Source organism: Fundulus heteroclitus, chromosome 12, assembly GCF_011125445.2.
Source record: "Fundulus heteroclitus isolate FHET01 chromosome 12, MU-UCD_Fhet_4.1, whole genome shotgun sequence".
NCBI classification, from domain to species: domain Eukaryota; kingdom Metazoa; phylum Chordata; class Actinopteri; order Cyprinodontiformes; family Fundulidae; genus Fundulus; species Fundulus heteroclitus.
This window is the reverse complement of record NC_046372.1, coordinates 12,360,367-12,382,832: the sequence shown is the minus strand read 5'-3', so window position 1 is coordinate 12,382,832 and position 22,466 is coordinate 12,360,367. Positions and strand designations below refer to the sequence as shown.

The window sequence follows — 22,466 nt, the reverse complement described above, 5'->3', positions numbered from 1 at the left end:
AAAAGCTTCCTTTTCTTGCATTCTCTGAATAACCTTTGTTCCCAAATCTGGCTTTAAACATTCTTTTTGTAAAAAGACGAATATTTTTCCAAGGCAGAAGCGTGTAGAACAAATTCAACTTCAACATTAGCAGTTTCCCTAGCTTCATCGCTGAAAAGCAGCTTTTAACCGGAGCAAAATACGTCAAAGATCTTTTTTTAAGGTGAGAGCACTCACTATCTCACGTAATTCACATAGAGATCTAACAAAGTTGTGATGTCTCACTCTGATTAAATATGAACCCAAAACTTTTCTAACTGTTTTTGCCTTGGATTTCCTCTGACTAAGAATTATTATCTTATTTATGTAATGTATTCACGACATGAATTGCCTGTAAAAGCCATGGACAATAAAACATGACACTTCCTGTTGTCAGGGGGCGTGGCCTAAGTGATGTCATCATTTGACCATTGGATATTGTAGAAGACCCGATGATGATCAATCACAGAAAGTTTGGTGCCTCTGTGTGTTTCTGTGTAGGAGATATAGCAGTTTTTCCTGTTGTCAGGGGGCGTGGCCTAAGTGATGTCATCATTTGACCATTGGATATTGTAGAAGACCCGATGATGATCAATCACAGAAAGTTTGGTGCCTCTGTGTGTTTCTGTGTAGGAGATATAGCAGTTTTTCCTGTTGTCAGGGGGCGTGGCCTAAGTGATGTCATCATTTGTCCATTGGATATTGTAGAAGACCCGATGATGATCAATCACAGAAAGTTTGGTGCCTCTGTGTGTTTCTGTGTAGGAGATATAACAGTTTTTCCTGTTGTCAGGGGGCGTGGCCTAAGTGATGTCATCATTTGACTATTGGATATTGTAGAAGACCCGATGATGATCAATCACAGAAAGTTTGGTGCCTCTGTGTGTTTCTGTGTAGGAGATATAACAGTTTTTCCTGTTGTCAGGGGGCGTGGCCTAAGTGATGTCATCATTTGACCATTGGATACTGTAGAAGACCCGATGATGATCAATCACAGAAAGTTTGGTGCCTCTGTGTGTTTCTGTGTAGGAGATATAGCAGTTTTTCCTGTTGTCAGGGGGCGTGGCCTAAGTGATGTCATCATTTGACTATTGGATATTGTAGAAGACCCGATGATGATCAATCACAGAAAGTTTGGTGCCTCTGTGTGTTTCTGTGTAGGAGATATAACAGTTTTTCCTATTGTCAGGGGGCGTGGCCTAAGTGATGTCATCATTTGACCATTGGATATTGTAGAAGACCCGATGATGATCAATCACAGAAAGTTTGGTGCCTCTGTGTGTTTCTGTGTAGGAGATATAACAGTTTTCTGTTTTGTGGCGAGTAGGTGAACTTTGACCCCTGCTAACGCCCCTTCAACATGCTCAAAAACTCACCGTTTTGATAACTTTTAATTGGCCATGCCTTATGATCAGACTGACCGAGTTTCAAGCCGCTCGCTCGAAATCCCTAGGACGAGTTCGATCAAATACCAATGCTGTAAACGTCAAAAATGAGGTAAAATTACGACCTTCAATCTAAAATGGCCGACTTCCTGTGATATTTGCACTATGACGTTTATTGTAAATTCTGAGCGTCTTGCTTAGATCTACAACTGTACAAAATTTCATTAATCTACGATGAAGTAAGTGAATAGCAAAGGGTCCTTTGAAAATTTCTAGGTGGCGCCGTTGAGGCATTTTTCTTTAGATTTTTGTGACGACCTTAAAATACAAAATTTTTAAACAGTCACCATGCATCTGCAAAGTTTGGTGAGTTTTTGAATATGATAAAGCCCCCAAAAAGGCCCCTCTTTAGGGGGGCAGAATAAAAATAATAATAATTAAAACCGCAAGCGGTGATGAGCGGCCCTCGCAGCAAAGCGCCGCTCCGGCCTTGGCCACCGCTGGGATTTGCGCACCGCCGGCCGCCCGCCACCGCAGATGCTGTCACGTATTTTGCCCGCCCGTCCACTGGGCGATTTACACGAACGTGTTCGGCAGCGCTCCCCCACGACTCACAAAAAATCTGGTGCAGATTCACCACAACGGACCGGTATAGCGCCCGCTTCACAGCAGACGCCGCACCAATCCGCCTGTCGATCTCCCGCTCCATCTTCCCCTCATTCGTGAACAAGACCCCAAGATACTTGAACTTCTCCACTAGAAGCTGGCCCTTGGGACTTTCCTTTTTTAAAAAGCTTATAGTTAGAGTGGCTCATGTTACCCTGAGCTACCTCTATAGTTATGCTGCTATACGTTTAGGCTACTGCAGGACATCAGGGTCTATTGTTCTTCAATTTTGAATGACTGTTGTAATTTCAGCTTTTAACTTTTTGATTTTTCTTTTTTCTTCATAGTAGGCACACCTGGTCTGGCGTTCTGTTAGCTGTGGCATCATCCAGGGAAGACAGATCACCCGCTACTACCATCTAATGTAGAACTTCTGTGCTTTTTTGTCTGTCTTGTTGTGTCTCTGCTCTGTCTTCTGTAACCCCCAGTCTGTCGAGGCAGATGACCGTTCATACTGAGCCCGGTTCTGCTGGAGGTTTTTCCTTCCCGTTAATGGGGAGTTTTTTTTCCTGCTGTCGCTTCATGCTTGCTCAGTAGGTAGGATTGCTGCAAAGCCATGGACAATGCAGACGACTCTCCCTGTGGCTCTACGCTTCTTCAAGAGAGAATGCTACTTGTCAAGACTTTGATGCAATGAACTGGTTCCCTTATATAGGAATTTTTTGAACAATGTGTATAATCTGACCCAATCTGTATAATCTGATTGATTTTGACGTTGTAAAGTGCCTTGAGATGACATATTTCATGAATTGTCGCTATATAAATAACATTGAATTGCATCATCTCTTCAGACCAAATAAACTATCACATTTTTTGAGACAGTTATCTCATTTTAAAGATATAATCATCTAACAGTATTACTCTTAGCAAGTTAAAGCTCCATAATAATTTTAGACCAGGTTTTAGTTCCACTCTTTTATTATGCACATCTAGGCTACCTATAAATATAAAGTATGGCATGCCAAAAAACATTTTCAACAAAAGGCAATTTTAGTAATGGCCTTGCGATTTTATATCTAAGCATTAAAAATGATAATATTTCACCAATTTTCACAGCAAGATGGAAATAACGACTATCCAACATTTTAAGATTTTGTAAAAACTTTTTTCCTTTTTTACCTACCTTTTGAAATTAATACTTGTTTCTACTTCTCCAAAATTAAACTTCAAGAAAACTATTGTGCTGTCCTGGGGCCATATGCAGTTAGACAGCTAGGACAAAAGTTCCCCACAAAAGCTTCCTTTTCTTGCATTCTCTGAATAACCTTTGTTCCCAAATCTGGCTTTAAACATTCTTTTTGTAAAAAGACGAATATTTTTCCAAGGCAGAAGCGTGTAGAACAAATTCAACTTCAACATTAGCAGTTTCCCTAGCTTCATCGCTGAAAAGCAGCTTTTAACCGGAGCAAAATACGTCAAAGATCTTTTTTTAAGGTGAGAGCACTCACTATCTCACGTAATTCACATAGAGATCTAACAAAGTTGTGATGTCTCACTCTGATTAAATATGAACCCAAAACTTTTCTAACTGTTTTTGCCTTGGATTTCCTCTGACTAAGAATTATTATCTTATTTATGTAATGTATTCACGACATGAATTCCTTGCTGTCTTAACAAAAGGCAGAAAAAACTATAATGTTACTTTCTATAATTATTACAGGCTCTGCTGAGATGTCAAATTCTGGAGAATGCTTAGACACCCTGACACACAAATATGGATTAACTTCATTTCATGTGCATGAAATGCACATGAACTTGTTTTAGTGAACTTGTTTTAGTTGATTTAGTTTTCTTGATGTACTGTAGAGCGTGTTGAGGTCTGTTGTGGTATTGTGTGCACTGGATTGAGGGGACAGTTGGTGTTGTATGTCAAACCCAATCTTCTTAAGCTGCAAATTCAGTAAAGTTACCAGATATATATATATATATGTATATATATATATATATATATATATATATATATATAAAAAACGGTTGCAGTTACAGCTCAAACGTCGTAACAACACTTCTAAATCTGAGTCTGACGCACAATTTCAAATACAAACACGAAGCAGTTTGATTTTTGTCCGATGACGAGCGAGCGAGCGAGAGAGAGAGAACTGGTAAAGCAGCACATAGTAACAATAAAGATGAGCGCCATAAAGATGTTATTAATCAGGGAAATCTTTCTGATTGTTTCACAGCGGTTACCTGCAGCGGGTAAACACGCCCACGACAACACACTTAGGCTCCCCGCAGCCCGTTTCTATCGGAATATGCGCCAAAACTGCCTCTTTAAAATGAACTGCACGGTTCAGTCTGCGCCTGTCTGAATTGCAATGTGAAGTTTTACACATCTATGCGTGAGCATAATCAAAAATTCCCCCCAGGAGCAGCGTTTTTTTTTTCCCCAGGACCCGCGGTAACGACAGCGGTGTTCTTACGATGGAGTATTAGGGCCACACATGAAGAGAAAAAAATAATATTTTGCCATGACGAGATTAAACTGGTGCAGATCAGTTGATGCAGCGATGCATTTGGCCACCGGAGGCAGTGGCGACCAACCAGCTTAAAATCTATGTATTGACATCTTAAAAATGGTCTTATAGCTTAAAAGATCATCCTGTTTTGGTTGGTTTTGTAGCCGAATAGAAGAGATGTTCTCAAAGCATTAAATAAGCCTTTTGACTTTTAAAAATGTTGTCCTTTTAAGGTAATTTTAAGTTACTTTTTATTAAATTTATCAATATCCTATGGAAGTCTGGACATATGGCAGCGGCATTTCAGGTGACTTTGCCACGCCACTACGCCGCCCTGCTCCATCGAATCCAGTTGATTTTGTAGCCGAATAGAAGAGATGTTATCAAAGCATTAAATAAGCCTTTTGACTTTTAAAAATGTTGTCCTTTTAAGGTAATTTTAAGTTACTTTTTAATAAATTTATCAATATCCTATGGAAGTCTGGACATATGGCAGCGGCGTTTCAGGTGACTTCGCCACGCCACCATGCCGCACTGCTACATGGAATCCAGTTGGGCCTGGAATCCACAACACAGCAACATGTCTGTGGACACAGTTTCATGTTGATTAGCTCAGAGGGGTAACATAGCGACTGCTAACAATAAAACATGACACTTCCTGTTGTCAGGGGGCGTGGCGTAAGTGATGTCATCATTTGACCATTGGATATTGTAGAAGACCCGATGATGATCAATCACAGAAAGTTTGGTGCCTCTGTGTGTTTTTGTGTAGGAGATATAGCAGTTTTTCCTGTTGTCAGGGGGCGTGGCCTAAGTGATGTCATCATTTGACCATTGGATATTGTAGAAGACCCGATGATGATCAATCACAGAAAGTTTGGTGCCTCTGTGTGTTTCTGTGTAGGAGATATAACAGTTTTTCCTGTTGTCAGGGGGCGTGGCCTAAGTGATGTCATCATTTGACTATTGGATATTGTAGAAGACCCGATGATGATCAATCACAGAAAGTTTGGTGCCTCTCTGTGTTTCTGTGTAGGAGATAAAACAGTTTTTCCTGTTGTCAGGGGGCGTGGCCTAAGTGATGTCATCATTTGACCATTGGATACTGTAGAAGACCCGATGATGATCAATCACAGAAAGTTTGGTGCCTCTGTGTGTTTCTGTGTAGGAGATATAACAGTTTTCTGTTTTGTGGCGAGTAGGTGAACTTTGACCCCTGCTAACGCCCCTTCAACATGCTCAAAAACTCACCGTTTTGATAACTTTTAATTGGCCATGCCTTATGATCAGACTGACCGAGTTTCAAGCCGCTCGCTCGAAATCCCTAGGACGAGTTCGATCAAATACCAATGCTGTAAACGTCAAAAATGAGGTAAAATTACGACCTTCAATCTAAAATGGCCGACTTCCTGTGATATTTGCACTATGACGTTAATTGTAAATTCTGAGCGTCTTGCTTAGATCTACAACTGTACAAAATTTCATTACTCTACGATGAAGTAAGTGAATAGCAAAGGGTCCTTTGAAAATTTCTAGGTGGCGCCGTTGAGGCATTTTTCTTTAGATTTTTGTGACGACCTTAAAATACAAAATTTTTAAACAGTCACCATGCATCTGCAAAGTTTGGTGAGTTTTTGAATATGATAAAGCCCCCAAAAAGGCCCCTCTTTAGGGGGGCAGAATAAAAATAATAATAATAATAATAATAATAATAATAAGAAACAACACAGAAACAATAGGCCTTCGCAGCGCTTCGCTGCTCGGGCCTAATAATAATAAGAAACAACACAGAAACAATAGGCCTTCGCAGCGCTTCGCTGCTCGGGCCTAATTAAAGCCGCAAGCGGCATCGAGCGGCCCTCGCAGCCAAGCGCCGCTCCGGCCTTGGCCACCGCTGGGATTTGCGCACCGCTGGCCGCCCGCCAGGATCTCGTTCATGTTGATTAGCTCAGAGGGGTAACATAGCGACTGCTAACAATAAAACATGACACTTCCTGTTGTCAGGGGGCATGGTCTAAGTGATGTCATCATTTGACCATTGGATATTGTAGAAGACCCGATGATGATCAATCAGAAAGTTTGGTGCCTCTGTGTGTTTCTGTGTAGGAGATATAGCAGTTTTTCCTGTTGTCAGGGGGCGTGGCCTAAGTGATGTCATCATTTGACCATTGGATATTGTAGAAGACCCGATGATGATCAATCACAGAAAGTTTGGTGCCTCTGTGTGTTTCTGTGTAGGAGATATAACAGTTTTTCCTGTTTTCAGGGGGCGTGGCCTAAGTGATGTCATCATTTGACCATTGGATATTGTAGAAGACCTGATGATGATCAATCACAGAAAGTTTGGTGCCTCTGTGTGTTTCTGTGTAGGAGATATAGCAGTTTTTCCTGTTGTCAGGGGGCGTGGCCTAAGTGACGTCATCATTTGACCATTGGATATTGTAGAAGACCCGATGATGATCAATCACAGAAAGTTTGGTGCCTCTGTGTGTTTCTGTGTAGGAGATATAACAGTTTTTCCTGTTGTCAGGGGGCGTGGCCTAAGTGATGTCATCATTTGACCATTGGATATTGTAGAAGACCCGATGATGAACAATCACAGAAAGTTTGGTGCCTCTGTGTGTTTCTGTGTGGGAGATATAACAGTTTTATGTTTTGTGGCGAGTAGGTGAACTTTGACCCCTGCTAACGCCCCTTCAAAATGCTCAAAAACTCACCGTTTTGATAACTTTTAATTGGCCATGCCTTATGATCAGACTGACGGAGTTTTAAGCCGCTCGCTCGAAATCCCTAGGACGAGTTTGATCAAATACCAATGCTGTAAACGTCAAAAATGAGGTCAAATTACGACTTTCAATCTAAAATGGCTGACTTCCTGTGATATTTGCACTATGACGTTAATTGTAAATTCTGAGCGTCTTGCTTAGATCTACAACTGTACAAAATTTCATTACTCTACGATGAAGTAAGTGAATAGCAAAGGGTCCTTTGAAAATTTGTAGGTGGCGCCGTTGAGGCATTTTTCTTTTGATTTTTGTGACGACCTTAAAATCCAAAATTTTTAAACAGTCTTCTTGCATCCGCCAAGTTTGGTGAGTTTTTGAAAATGGTAAGGCCCCCAAAAAGGCCCCTCTTTAGGGGGGCAGAATAATAATAATAAGAAACAACACAGATACAATAGGCCTTCGCAGCGCTTAGCTGCTCGGGCCTAATAAGAAACAACACAGAAACAATAGGCCTTCGCAGCGCTTCGCTGCTCGGGCCTAACTATAAATATTTTTCCACACTTAAGATCTTGTCAAGAAAATAAACTTTGTCAGAGGCTGTAAAACGTCTGAAACTTATTCCAGATGTTTCAAAATCAGCCCTGTGGCGTTTCCATACCTCTCATGTACATTTTGGAAGTCTCCATGATCTCCTGGTAGACCACAAACTCCGGCAACGTTTTAAACAAAGCAGAATTTGGATGAATGAACACCGGGTCGTCCATCAGAGTAGTCTGCGAGGGGGCAGGAAAAAAATAAATAACAGACAAACAGACAAAATGAAGAGAATGAAAAACTAAAACACGCTCCCCTCCATCACAACCCATCCCTTGGGATCTGCTCACCTTGTATGCGTTCTTCCACTTTGGGTCCAGCATGTCTTCTGCTTGGACGCGTCTCGCCAGGTGGTCTCCCAGTCCGGCCAGAACAATCTGCCGCAGGCAAAGCACCTGATGCTCTGTTGGCGGAGCCATCTTAGGATCTACAAACACTCCCACCTCCGGACACACTGCGTTCACTAGAAGAGGGACCACCAAGGATTTCCGTTTCAGTTTCTGCCACATGGTTTAGGTTATTTAGTGGGTGTGTGGGCATTTTGTGCACCTGCATTGGTAAGTTGACTCCGGAGCCTCCGGATCTCCACCATAGCTTTGTTTCTCAGTCCGTTTTCCTCACAGAACTTGGGAGTGCAGCCGGCAAACTCACAAGCACCGACAGCCCCTGCAGTCCCGCGCATACAGAACTGAATTAAGACATCATGCTATGTTTCTGTGGCCAAATAAAGAGAGCAGTGTTCATATTCATGTGGAACAGGCGTCAAAAACCCTCAACTGTGTGCAAGAAAACTGCAGCAAGACCTGGTGGGAGCAGCTACTGAGGTTTCAGTTTCCAAAGTTAGGGACATGGAAAACTGAAAGGCTCCAGGCCTGAAGAACCAAGACGTACACCAATACTGACTTGGAGACTTAGGACTGCTTTAAGTTGCCCACAACTATATAAATAAGTGGGTTTTGGGACTCAGCTGCGTTGACCAATAAATCTAAATGGGAATTTTTCCGCCTTATAGATGTAGAGGTATGTCTGGAGGATGAAGAACGAAGCGTACGCTGATAACAATAAAACATGGCAATGGCTCAGTTATGCTTTGGGACTGCTTTGCTCCCGCCGCCACAGGAAACCTGCGGCACATCGAGGGCGAGATGGTTTCAGTAAATCCTGGGAGAAAATGTCAGCCTTCCCAGTAAGAAACTGTAGGTTAGGCCTTATGACAACGGACCCGAGCCTTTCTTTAAGTTTCGGTTTCAGAAGAAGCCCTAAAAGATATTAAAGTGGCCGCTATAGTCACCTGACCTAAACTTTATTAAAAACCTCTGGTTAGATTAAAAAAAGGGCAGCTGCAGCAGGCAACCCAAAGTATATTAGAGACCCGGAGGCCTTTGCAGATGAGAAATTGGGTGGAGATTTCCCCAGACTGGAGCCAAAACGTGGCATCTGGATAAGAATGACATTTGCTGCTGTGAAGTACTAAAGATGTTTGTCTTGAAGGAGTTCAATAATAACTATTTTATTCACTGCAGAAGTCCATAAAAATGGATTTTGCATTTAATTTGTAGAAACCACTTGTGATATTAGTTGTATTGAGCTATTTAAACTGTTCTCGGTTGATTTGTTGTTTGCACACAGCTGCTAGTTTGTACAGTTTGCCAACAAATTTAATCAGCAGACGGAGAAGAAAACTATATTGACTTATAGATATTAAAACACCAAATCCCTCAGGGAAATTCTAACTTTAAGCAAGTTAAATTAATGATCAAACAGTAGCTGAATTCAAGCTGACCTGGTGAAAAGAAAAAAAATTAGCTTGACAATGCGAACGTCGCTACATATTTAATTTATCACCGATGATGATGATGCACCAGGAACATTTTTATATACCAACAAGACTCAGCAGAGTTTATTTTAATTCATTTAGGTTAATGAGGCAGGGAAAGACATTCTTAAAGTGGGAATAAGTTTAAACACCAGGTTCAACTATTTGGCTCGAACCATATGAAAATGTACAGTAGGTCCAGGGTAGCAAACACAGCCATGCTGAACAAAAATGCTAGAGGTGATGTTTCGCTGCTAGTTTAACTAAAATGCTCTTATTTGCACCTGTGGACTAAGGATAAAAACATTTAAGCTATTGTATTTTTTTAATATAAACTAAGCAAATAGAAACTACACGCCTTAGGACAGATTCATGTTTTTTCTCTCTTCAGCAGTCTCACCCTTACCTGACTCCGCCAGATAGATTTGCTCCGCATATCCATCTGGAAACCTTCCGTTGAAGTAATTTTGGGAAGGGGCGAAAATACTGGTTAGCTGATTGGCCTATGTTGGTGATAGACGGGCCAAATAAACCAATCAGATTCGTCGTCGCTCTGACGAAAACACAACCACAAGCCAAGCTACTCTTGCTGCTACTGGTAAAGGCTCGTTAGCTCAGCAAAGAAATACTCTGTAATTCCGATAAAACTTGCTCGATAGCCACGCTAACGCTAGTTTCATCGGCTGAAGCCGCCATGTTGTTTAGACTGAACTGACGCGCTTCCCGTTGCGTCACACCTCAACCCGCCTCAAAGCCAACGCTGATTGGACGTTCGTTTGGTGAACGGCTCCAAATTTTCTTCAACGGAGAGTATCCAGACTGATCTGCGAGTGAAACCTTGAAAACTCGCGAGATCAGGATGGTCTCACGAGGCTAGTCTCACCCAGCATGACCATGAGATCCCCCAGCAGGAGTGAAGCTCCCTGCCCCGCCCACAAACGTCTCATCTGGGCCAGCCGAGCTCGACGCTGGTTAAGCTTCGAGCTCTCGTCGTCACTGCGAGCAGGTCTGGGGACAGATGGCAATATGTCAAAACGACGGTTTAACACCAAGCAACAAGTGTGAAAACAGCTGAAGACTTATATGCATCATATATAAAGGTATATCAATGTGTTAAGTAAACATAACTTGCACTATTGAACATCAGTTGCAATATTTTTTATCTCACACTGGATGTCATTCTTCTAGTTTTCTACCACATTTAAATACGATGATTAGACCAAATGTGCATACCTGTCAAAGTCCTCAAAAAGTTCCCTGACCGTCATGGCTGAAACCACAGCGATGATGTACGGCAGACAGTCCTGCTGCTTCCCGAGCGCCAACATCTTTGCGTAACGTGGAGCCACGGGGAACGCCGCCATGGCTCTGCCCAGCGGCGTGATGGGACAGCTCAGCTTCGCTCGCTGCAAGTCTGTCATCCTTTTAAAACGGAAAACTGGTGGTTAGCAAGGGTGCGTGCAAAAACGCACAGAATCACACAATCATCTTTATTTGTATGATGATATAAAGTCCTTTGCTGAAGTGTTGCGACCCTTTGAACTAGGACTGGGTATCATCTAGGATGAGCCGATGCGATACGATTCTCGATACAGTTCAGCTTGATTTGATTTGACTCCAATATCGATATTTATTACTTTCAAATTAATTCTCAAAGTCATCAATCAACAAAACCAGCCAAATATTATATTTATGTTCAATTTATTGAACACTGACATCTTAACAGGAAAATAAAGTACATTTAGTTCAATGCATTTAATGTATCACAGAAACCAAAAACATGGCCAAATGTCTGATTTTTGGTGTCAAAGGCGCTTCTAAAATCCTGTCGGCCGTTCCGCAAATTCGTCTCACTTGCACTTCCTCGCTGTGAACAGTAACGCCGCTCTGTAATAACGCCCCCTAGGGGTTGGGAGGTATATCGACATTGGAAGAATTAAATCGTTTTTTTTTTTTAATTATCAATATTAATCTTTGTATCCATTTAATGCATAGCCCTACTTTGAACTATGTCACAAAAAGAGGACTGGCATCAAAGGAGCAGCCAAGAAATCCATCTGGATCTGGAGGAAACACAACTCAGGTAGGAGAACTTGTTGATAGGGCAACTACTAGCTATGCACACCGCAATGTTGGCCTGAACACACTGCGCCCGAGGTGAAACACAGAGCTGATGGGAAGACGGGTGTGGCTAAAACAGGATAATCTTGGAAAAGAAACCTGCAAAAGATTTTAACCTGAGGCAGAGTTTTTCCTGCCAGGAGAACGACGACCCAAAGCACACAACCAGAGCTACAAGGCAGCGAGTGCTTTCCAGCCTCTTCATGTGTTGGAATGGCCCAGTCAAAGTCAAAACCTAAATCCAATTGAAAGTCTTGCGCAAGATTTTACATTTGTTGTTCACAAACACTCTCCATACAAGCTTAGCAAATAAGAATGAGCAAAAAGAAATTCACTCCAAGTACTGTATGTAAAATTGATAAAGATTCTCCGAAAGACTGGAAGTTTGTAGATGTAACAAGACATTAAAAGTTTCAAGGAGTATGACACTTTTGCTAGTCACTATATAACAGAAAATCTCAGAGAAATATTGTAGAAAAGAAATTATTTCAAGCTGAAATCTGATAAAGCCAACTTTTTGCCGATGATCGCTGGACTTTGTAGAAAAAGGGAAATAATCTTATAGCCTGAGAAACTAGAGCAATAATGGGCAACACTAAGAATCTCATAATCTGATGCCTTAGAAGTGAGAAACTACATTAAAAACAAAAACAACTGAACATTTGGATTTTAGATTCAATATTTTTCCAATTTTTCTTTAGTAATTTTAAATTGTTTTTGGCAACCTGTCCTCTCCTACCCACCCCATGCTGAAATTAAAATCCACAATTTTTTACAAAAGTAGATGTTTAAATGGGCTTCAAATAAACCTGCCATTAACTGCATTCCAAATGTTTTAAGAAATAATAAAAACGAAATAAATAAAATAAATCCCAAGTGTTATTCAAAGACACACGGCAGTCAGCTACCTTCCAGAGCGGGGCGGCTCCTCCAGAGCTCCCAGTGAGACCAGTAACTCCTCTGCAGCCACCAGAGCCTCAGCAGAGGGAGGCGTGGGAAACGGGAAATTAACCACCTGCAAAATGCAAAATTAAACGGTGACGTTTTCTGGTTTCCCTTTTCTTTCAAAACATATTTTGTTTTGCCTCTTGCAGACCTTCTCGATGTTGAGATCCTTCATCTGCAAAACCAGGTCCTCTACAGGCCTGCGAGTGATCTCTGCCTCCGAAAACTGACTGAAGTCACCAAAAACCGCCGAGGAATACAACCTGTATTATAAAAATGAAGAAAAAAAAACCCACCAACAACAGTTAGATACTAAATCAAACACAGCATCATCGGCTTTATAAACTAACACTTCTGACCTGTAGCAGTGTCCCGCCTCCGTTCGTCCGGCTCGACCCGCCCTCTGATTGGCCGAGGCCTGCGAGGTCCACGTCACTTTAAAGGATGACACCCCCGTCACTCGGTCGTAGTAACGCTTCTTAACCCGGCCGCAGTCGACGACGTATTTGATGCCAGGAATGGTCAACGATGTCTCCGCCACGTTGGTGGCTACGACACAGAGCCGAGTGCCAGGGTGGAGGAGGCCGGAACACCTGCAGCCATAAGAAATACACCCGTTGCTCTCTCCACGGTACAACTACTCCGCTATGAGCCTGAGATCACACCACGGCGCTGTGTGAAGGGTCTTCAAAAGGTGTTTTTGCATCTAAACTGCAGTGTGGTGAGAATGTGGTGGTTGTCTGTTGGGCTGGCAGCATTTCTGGGTCCTGGATGCAGAGTTGGGGAACCTCAATACTGGCAAGGGATGATCCATTTGGTTCAGAATCATAATCAAGTTTATTGCCAAGTAGGTTTGCACTTCCAAGGAATTTGACTTGGTGCAGACAAAACAAAATATATAGATATATATACAGAAAGCTATATACACGGTAGACTGTGCGTTGATGTAACGCAGAAGGTCTGGAGGCGTACAGGTCCTGGAGAGATGGAATACTGCAGCCAATCACCTTCTCTGCAGACCGGATTACACGCCATAGTACAATTCAAAATGTAAGAGCATTCATAGCCTGGTCATAAACTAAATATGCATGGTATCAATCGGAGCTCTCTGACTGTTATGGGTTCATCAGAGAGACACCCTGGGGAAGAAACTGTCTCTGCAGCGGCTGATTTTAGCGCTCTGTAGCGCCGACCTGAAGGTAAAAGTCCTAACAGAGTGTGTCCAGGATGTGTGGGGTCTGCAGAGATGTTAGCTGAACTGTCCCTGACTAGACCTGTACGAGTTCTGGATGGAGGGAAGGTCAGCCCTGATGACCCTCTATTCAAAGCTGATTGTTGGTTCTAGTTTGGACCGGTCCTGTTTTGTGAAGGATCCAAACCAAACAGAGATGGTTGTGCACAAAGACACTGAATGATGGGCGTTTAGCAGAGGACCAGTAGCTCCTGTGGACGGTTAACTCACCGAGTGGCTGCAGGACGTTTAGTCCCTGCTGGGTCTTCTTTTATCATCTCAACACTACCTTCTTTCTCTCTTCATTGACTAATTTCTCAACAATAATGAGGACAGCATGTAAGTCTCACCTTAGCTTGCTGCTCAGGGGCCAATAGAGAATACAGCGGGAGAACATAGAGAGGAATGGATGGGTCTGCCTTATCATCTGCAAAGATTAAAAAAAGAGCAAAAACTTGTTTATAACATTTTTCCCTTTTTCTCACAAGCTAACAATTTTTATGAACAGCTACATTAAACTTGTTACGATAAACCATGGTTAAAATGAAACAATTACAACAACCAAAGGACTTCAACTTTATTATGACTCGTTTTTTTAGTTGTTTTTTTTGTGGTTTTAAAGTGTAAAGCAAAAGACTCGACTTCAGTTCTCCCAAATCATCCTTGTTGTACATAAATGAGTTGCATTAAATTAATCTCCACACATAAATTACCCTCATTGTCCCTCAGTGATCCGCCTGGCCAGCAAACCCAGCAACAAGCACAAAGTTTTATACTCAGGACTAACTTTGAACAGTAATAACTTGATGCTTTTATGTTTTTTATAAATATAGGCCAACAAAAAAAAAAAAAACAGGTTTTTCCATCCTTTGAAAAAACAAAAACAAAGACAGTATGCCTTGCTGTTAAAATTGTTAATAAGACAAATTACTTTTAATGATAATTCCAGTTCCTTTTAAAACAATCAGCATAAAAAAATTGGATTCCAACCTTTTTCGGAGCTAAAAACTCAGGAGGAGAAAGAGATGATGTGGCTGTTTTGTTTAATATTATAAACCAGACAGAAACATATTCTCTCCTCTGAAATCTACACCAATCTTTTCAAAACTAGAACTAAATAAATGCGTTTCTGAGTAAAGACTTCATATACACATCCAATGTGGGTCACACTAATTCTGTATTTTTAAAATGTTGCCTTTAGCTTATCTTAAACCAGCTGAGCTGTTGAAAACAGTCTGAGGAGAAATTTACCCGTGTCGGCTGGATCGTCGCCGAGCTCGAGGTCCGAGCCGCCGTCCTCCTCGTCTCCGATCCCCGCCTCTCTGTCCTCGTCCCCCTCGTCCATCGGCAGAGCAGAGTAGTTATCCAGGTCGATCCGAGGCAGAGACTGGAATCAGCGTTAAAAAAAGGTCTAAAATATCTGCTAGGATAGACCTGACAGGCTGAGATTGAATGAAAAGTCCATCATTTGTGGGATTCTCTTTACTTCCTGTCTGATAAGCTCGTAAAAGGAAATTATTGGCCTATAGGCTGCTGATGTTAGAGATGCTCGTCAGGTGAGAACCATCTAAACCCCTGGATGATCGGAGACTGCTCAGCGTTTCCAGAACAAGAAGAGGCAGCGTTTACTTTTTCTAGAACCAACTCACCGAAAACATCAGATGGGAAGAAACCATGGATTCAAAATTTCTACATTTTTACCTATAAATGTTTTGAATATTTACATCAGTTTTAACGTTCTGGACATTTGAGCACAAAACTTTTACCCATCAGAGCTTTACGTTCTGGTTGCTCCTCTACTATTGTTATTGTTATTGTTGTTTTCGGGTATCTGAACCAATTTAGAACAGCTCTCTTTCAAGACCTGTATACAACAACTTGTAAAATCTGTATTGTGATCTTTAATATCTTTGATTTGTCCATAATAAAAAAATATGAGTTTGTTAGGAATCTAAGCCAGAATCAGAATCACATTTTTAGTTGAAAAAAAGAAAATCCAGATTGTAGACAAGCTTCGTTTTCTGATATGAATTCCCCTTTAGGGTCCCTGACAGCAACTCAAACACAAAAATATAATAAATATAAATTTGTTTTTTAGAGGTTTCGAGCGTTAACTTGTAGATAATAGAATAAAGTCTGAAAACCCAAATATTTGTTCAGACAAATTACAAATCTTAAATACATATTTGTTATTTGTTTTTTAAATGTGCCCTTTAACATTTCATCATCATTAAATAGTTATTCAGTAATTGTTGGAAGCCTGTTTTGCCTGTTAATGCAGTAATAATGGTAGCTCAACGACTGGGGCCCTAGCTTTAGATATTTTTTCCTTTACCCTGCTATTTGTTTTATTGATTCCTTTTCCTTCTCCTTTGTGTTTCTTTCTTTTTGTTTTGTCTGTGAAACTAAAAGTAAAAGGAATAAGCATTCATGTACCACACTGTATAAATGTTGAAAGATAAATAAAAATTGAGTTCTAAGAAAATCTGTCCAGATCCAGCACAACTTAAAAGAGCTGCATGGTATCAGAAGATCTTGTGATGGCAACAATAATGGTAAATATTGTGATACGAGTTGAAATATATGGCTTTTTACTTATCCTTTAGCATTTTTGAACAATTAGAATTTTAGATAATGTGATGGATTTAACTAAAAACATTTCTAGCAGAGATTTATGTGCGAAAAGACTGAATAGTCAGAGCTGACTTTGTAAAGTGCCTTGAGATGAAGTGTTCTGAATTAGAGCTATATAAAGAAACCAAATAGACTTTTAAAAGGTAAGGATATCAGCTTTGTGTACACATGAATAGGGCAATTGTAAAAAAAAATTAACTGGGATAAATGATATTGCCTGGATGTCAGGCTGAGTGGGGCAGATGTTTGCAGACTCAAGGGGAAACAAATCGTGTTTTTACTGCAGGTAAACTCACAACAGTCTTCTTCTGTTTGGCCTTCTTGAATTTCCTCATCGCCTCAGCTGTGTCCGCTTCCTCGTCCTCAGCTGAACAGAAAAAGCAGAAAATTCAGGAGAGGAACAAACAAAAGGATCAGTGGTTACTCATGAAGAGAGGCTGACCACGCACCAGCGGCTGTGCTGCTCTTCCTAAACGGGAAAGCTTTCCTGAGTCTCCTGCAGAGGCTGTGGACCTCAGCCTGACCCGTCAGGAACACCAGGATACCCCCTAAACGACACGAACACACACCATCATGAGTTATTGCCTTTTACACACACTACTGGCTGTGCAGATCACAGCGGACACTGAAAGTAAAAAGAATAAAGTTAAAAATACCCGGAGGCAGCATGCGGTGGATTTTGCAGGTCTTCTGAAAGGCTTCTCCGGTGTAGTCCTCCAGCGGAGTTCGTTTGTTGAAATGGACGGTGACCGGGAACTGCCGAGCGTCCACCTTGACGACGGGCGGCGGCGTCCGGAAAAGCTTCTGGTTTTCTGTGAAGTCCTCCACCCGCAGAGTGGCCGACATGATCAGCAGCTTCATGGGCATCCCTTTCTGCAGGAGAACGGACACGGAGAAAGACGGGTGTGAAGTAAATCTGGGAGGAATATCACAGAGCCGAGCAATCTGCTCCATTATTTTCAACTTTTTGCAGCTGCAAACGACTTAATTTTTGCCCTGGATTGATTCACAACGCAGGTTAGCGTAAAAAGGATGCAGATCCAGACATGACCTTCAAGTCAAGGACGTTTGAGAACAAAATAAAAAGGCTGATTAATGATAAAAGTTTTGAAGACAAAAAAAGATAGCAGCCTCCATTGAAACAGCCATAACAAATGAGTTAGGGTTGGTGTCAGGAAAACTACTAAACAAAATATTACCTACACTTCCTGAAAGAATAATATGAAAGTATCATGCATACTTTTGCAAGAAATCTCATCAAAATGTAAAGAATTGCAGCTCCTGTTTTTAAATGTTGCATTTCCCTCTATAAATACGGTGGATGGCTTAAGAGTAAATGGAACGCCTCCCTGCTTTTGCTCCAGCCTCCACGCGGTAGAACACGAGACACTGAAACCTTCGGCGAAACTAATAAATCAAAGTTTATCTACCTTCCCTGAATAAAGATAATACATATATTATGTATACTTTTTGCTAGAGGTGTCACCGAAATGCATATAACTGCAATGTTTTGTTTAAATTATGTTACTTATCTACCGGAATCTCGGAGCAACTCGCCGACGTAGCCAGAAAATGTCACTTCCTTCCATCTTTCTGAGAACAGAAAGTCTTCAGCGAAACTAATAAATGAAAGGTTGTCTACCTTCCCTGAACAAAGATTATGAAAATAACATACATCCTTCTCGCTAGACATGTCATCAAAATGCATATAAATGCAGTTGTTTTGCTTAAATGTTTAATGTAGGCTGGGTTGCTATAACATTCGACGAGGGCACTCTGCATGCCAAATAATGACGAGTAGGGAGCGACGATGTGTCGGGCGTAGAGGCTCAGAAATAAATTGCTTGAGATCAGATTTGCACAGATTTAGCAGCTGTAAATGTCCGACCTTGTTTCTCAGCGGGACGATGCGGGACAACAACCCAATGAGGATGTCCGTGTAGACGCTTCGTTCATGGGCTTCGTCAATGATTATCACGCTGTATCTCTGAAGCAGGAAATCCTGCAAAGCAAAGCAGAGTTTCATTATTCTAAGTCATTTCTGGCTTTCTGTGAATAAACACAAAATCCCAATAATACATAAATAAATGTGGAAAACAGAGTGATACCTTCTGAATCTCCTTCAGCAGGACGCCGTCTGTCATGAACTTGATTTTTGTGTCACTCGTCACGTTGCCCTCATATCGAATCTGGTACGACACGACTCTGAGAAAACAAACATGCATCATTATCAGAAAAAAAAAAAAGAAATGTCCTTTTAGGAACTTAAGTGAGTGAAATGTTTAACGCACTGTCTGGGAAGGTTCATCTCTTTGGCCACTCGGTGCGACATGCTGACCGCTGCGACTCTCCTCGGCTCTGTGATCCCAATAATCCTGTTGTCCCTGGAAGAAACAACCAAATAAGGACAATAACTTACTTAACTAACTCAGATTGCTTTTGTCAAAATTTCTTTCTTTCCAACAATTTTCTGTCGTTCTTAGCTATTTTTTGAAGGTGTATAGCCAAGTTATTTTACCCTTTTTTATTTATGTCAGTAGCTCGCTCTGGTTGCATTCAAAGTTTTTATGAAAGATTATGACGTCCTGCTGGCGTATTACATGTTATTTTGGTGTTCTATGTTTTGTTTTAGCTCAGTTTGTAAGTAAATAAAGCCTTTTGTGTTTATTTATGATTTTAACGGAAGTACCTACTGCGCATGCGCAGCAGGGGTTAAAACAGGGACACAGCTAATGGCTATTAGCATCTCCCAGTGAAACAATGAAGAAAGGTCCAAGATCCAGTGAAAAAAAAAAAAAGAAAAAAGATTCCAAAGCCTGGATTGTCGCTGGGAATACAGTATGAAAGTTGGTGTTCACTGAAGCGGACGCTAAACCTGCCGATTGCTCAGATGTGACCGCAGAGTTGACTGACGTGAGTAAATTTTCTGATATGAGGCTCTTAAAGTTGTAGATCGTCGGTCTTCGATCACGCCGAGCTGCCGCTTTATTGTGGGGCATTGCAGAGGATCAGGCTCAGTCCAGCATCATTTAATACTGTTTTATTAATTAAGCAAACAGGTATTATAATAATTCTGCGATACTACCGCTAGATGGCACCACGTTTGTTTATATTTGTTAATCACGCCCAGGAGCAAATTATTTTTTGCCTCAAAAATGACCATCAAAACACTATCAGGATGGAGGCTTGGTGTATATAACCTAATTTTATCATGATCAAACGGGTTTTGGTCTTTTTTTCTAAGCATATTACGTGGCTATATACCTTTAAAGCACAAACTGAAAAAATAACAGCCAAAGTCTCCACAGTGATTAACTTTGAAAAATCTAGAAACTGGAAGAATTGAAAATAGAGAGATGGAGGACGAGACAAAGAAATGGACAGGATGGCAGACAGATGGACGTAATTGACATGATGGATGGATGACTAGAAGGACGGCTGGATGGAAGGAGGGAGCAATGAACAGACGGACAGATAGATGGAACCTTTAAAAACCAGACAGGTTATAAATGCTATAAGTACAAATATTTTCACGCTCTGTTGTTTTTTTCATGCTTGTCCAGACGTGGAAAATAAATAAGTTCCATATTTTCCAGACTGAGTCAGAACCCTGTTATGATACATTATTAGAACCTTTAATGTCCAGAGAACCATATGAGAACATAAGGGATAACCTACCTGGCGTAACCGGCCTCATACAGGAACTGAGGCACCTGCGTCGTCTTTCCACTTCCTGTCTCTCCGCAGATGACGACGCAGGGATTCTCCCTGACCGCCTCCATGATGACCTGCTCCTCGCCCAGCACCGGCAGCTTCAGACGGGCCTCCTGCAGCGACGGAGCGAAACCGGCTTAAAGCACACAAACAAACGCAGCGGCAGAAACGGGCACGGCGTGAAACTCCCTCACCTGAACCTCCGCCGACCTGTCAACCGGAATAAACACAGCCGGTTCCGACAGCTGCTTGCTTTGCGCCGTCTTCCGAGCAGGAATCGCCTCTTTCTGCTCATCTGGACCTGCGACGTTCTGCTCCAGCTTCACCTCCTGCTTTGTTTCAGCAGCTTCCTTAAGACCACCTGTCTCTGTGGCGTTATCCTCCTCCTCCTCCTCCTCAGAGGAGGTGTCCTCTTCACTACTCTCTTCTTTACTTTGCTCTTCATCCTCTTCTTCTTCTTCTTCTTCTTCCCATTTCCTCTTCCTGTTTGCCCCGCTGACACTGCTGATCTTTGGACCAGATTCTCCATCTTTGACTTCATCAGAGGACCTGAGGGGAATGAAAAACGGCTGACTCCAACATCCACAGCACACCCACACTGTTGCTGCCTTGATTCGACTCTCCACCCACCATTTTTATTAGTTTTGTCTGAAAGCATCCCAAACTGCAAACTAACATTTTAAGGCAACTAAGTTGGACTGATGGGATTGATTAAAACTTTATTGATACAAATATCTCTGAACAGAGTCTCCTGGGTGCGTCTCTGTTTTCCGCCCTGTGGTGCTGAGGACTTTGCACTTACTGTTTACTTTGGTAAAGCTTGTCTCCCGTTCCCAGTTTGGACGTGGTGAACAAAAGTTTCAGCTCAGACTCTGGAAGCTGCACCTCTGCCAGTTTGGTGAGGACGTCTGCCCTCTAGAAAACAGGTGAATAGAAATATCTCAGTAGGAGATGATTAAAAAAAAAATAGATGAATTTTTGAAATGTCCTGCTGAAAAGACACATTAACATACATAAAGTTTTTTTTGTTAATGATTCTGCAAACATTCAAAGTATTTGCCTTGATCTTTTGTTTTCAGGCTGTTTGCAGCTTTGCAAAAATATCCACCTTGCTTGAACGTTTTTTTGCGGTTTGTCGCATCACAAAAAAAAACTTAAAACTTCCAACCAAGCCATGTGGCCCATGTTTTCCTTTGTGTCTTTTTAAACACGTAATCATTTGCAATATTATAGAGCAGCAGCATATAAACATCCTTAGTCCTGGCGTGCTTGAGACTTTTGCATTTCTGACGTTATTCAATCACTGCAGTCTGAGGTCTGTAGACCAATATAACTAGGTTGGTGGTCGACTCCCTCTAGTGGTCTGGAGCACTTCAATTAAGCGGAGCTAGTTTGCAGCTTTTCTTAACTTGCATTTGTTTTTGCTGCTTGCAGCATTTTGACTTTGCTTGTTTTTTTTTTTTTGCATGTTTCTGCGTCAGCATCATTTGTGTTTGCAGCATTTTTCCACCTTATGTGTCTAATGTCTGTGATCGCAGCGTTTCTCTTTAGCTGCATTTCTCCATCGCACGTGTTTTGTGTGTGGGCCTCTGTTTTGTGTGCTTTTTGCGTTCGCAGCGCCTTTGCTCTTGTCAGCCACCGTACCACGAAGAGCAGAACCGCATCAGAACAACTCCTCTGGACATCCCAAGAGGGCTGCTCCTTAGGTAACGTGGAAATCCACGAAACAGACCACTGAACAGTACGAGAGGAAAACAACAGACACAATCAAACACTGTCATTTCCCGACGGAACATCTAAGAAACTAAGGAGGATTTTCACCAAACACAACATCCTGTTGCGCTTCACACCGAACCAAACTCTCAGAAAGAGGTTGGTCCCTCCTAAGGATAAAATCTCCACACACAAACTGAGCGGCATGGTGCCTGCAGTTCAGTGCAGCAACCGGACTTCTACACCAGAGAAACTAAATAACATCTCTCCACGCTGGAGGGCCAGCTCCTCAGGCCAAGACTCTGCTGTGCGCCCACACCTCAACAATAAGGGATGCTCTTTGAGGTTTGAGGGAGGGGTGAACACCGGAGGAGGTCTCAGATGCCTTCAGTCTAATATTACGGCTGATGTTTCAGTCAGTTTCAGGACAACTCACAATCCAAG

At 41.8% G+C, this 22,466-nt stretch overlaps 1 protein-coding gene across 1 annotated transcript in view; it reads right to left on the bottom strand.

Annotated features, from left to right (window-relative positions):
* The window catches only part of dhx37 (DEAH (Asp-Glu-Ala-His) box polypeptide 37), a 50,750-nt gene that overhangs the window by 27,422 nt on the left and 862 nt on the right, over positions 1-22,466 (bottom strand). Inside the window, 20 exon segments of the mRNA XM_036143961.1 lie at positions 7,913-8,027; positions 8,139-8,311; positions 8,398-8,514; positions 10,548-10,672; positions 10,898-11,086; positions 12,694-12,800; positions 12,882-12,993; positions 13,090-13,304; positions 13,306-13,323; positions 14,312-14,388; positions 15,213-15,348; positions 16,892-16,962; positions 17,045-17,143; positions 17,252-17,468; positions 18,484-18,597; positions 18,704-18,800; positions 18,887-18,979; positions 20,274-20,422; positions 20,504-20,858; positions 21,112-21,224. Coding sequence (XP_035999854.1) covers positions 7,913-8,027; positions 8,139-8,311; positions 8,398-8,514; positions 10,548-10,672; positions 10,898-11,086; positions 12,694-12,800; positions 12,882-12,993; positions 13,090-13,304; positions 13,306-13,323; positions 14,312-14,388; positions 15,213-15,348; positions 16,892-16,962; positions 17,045-17,143; positions 17,252-17,468; positions 18,484-18,597; positions 18,704-18,800; positions 18,887-18,979; positions 20,274-20,422; positions 20,504-20,858; positions 21,112-21,224 — 2,692 coding nt within the window.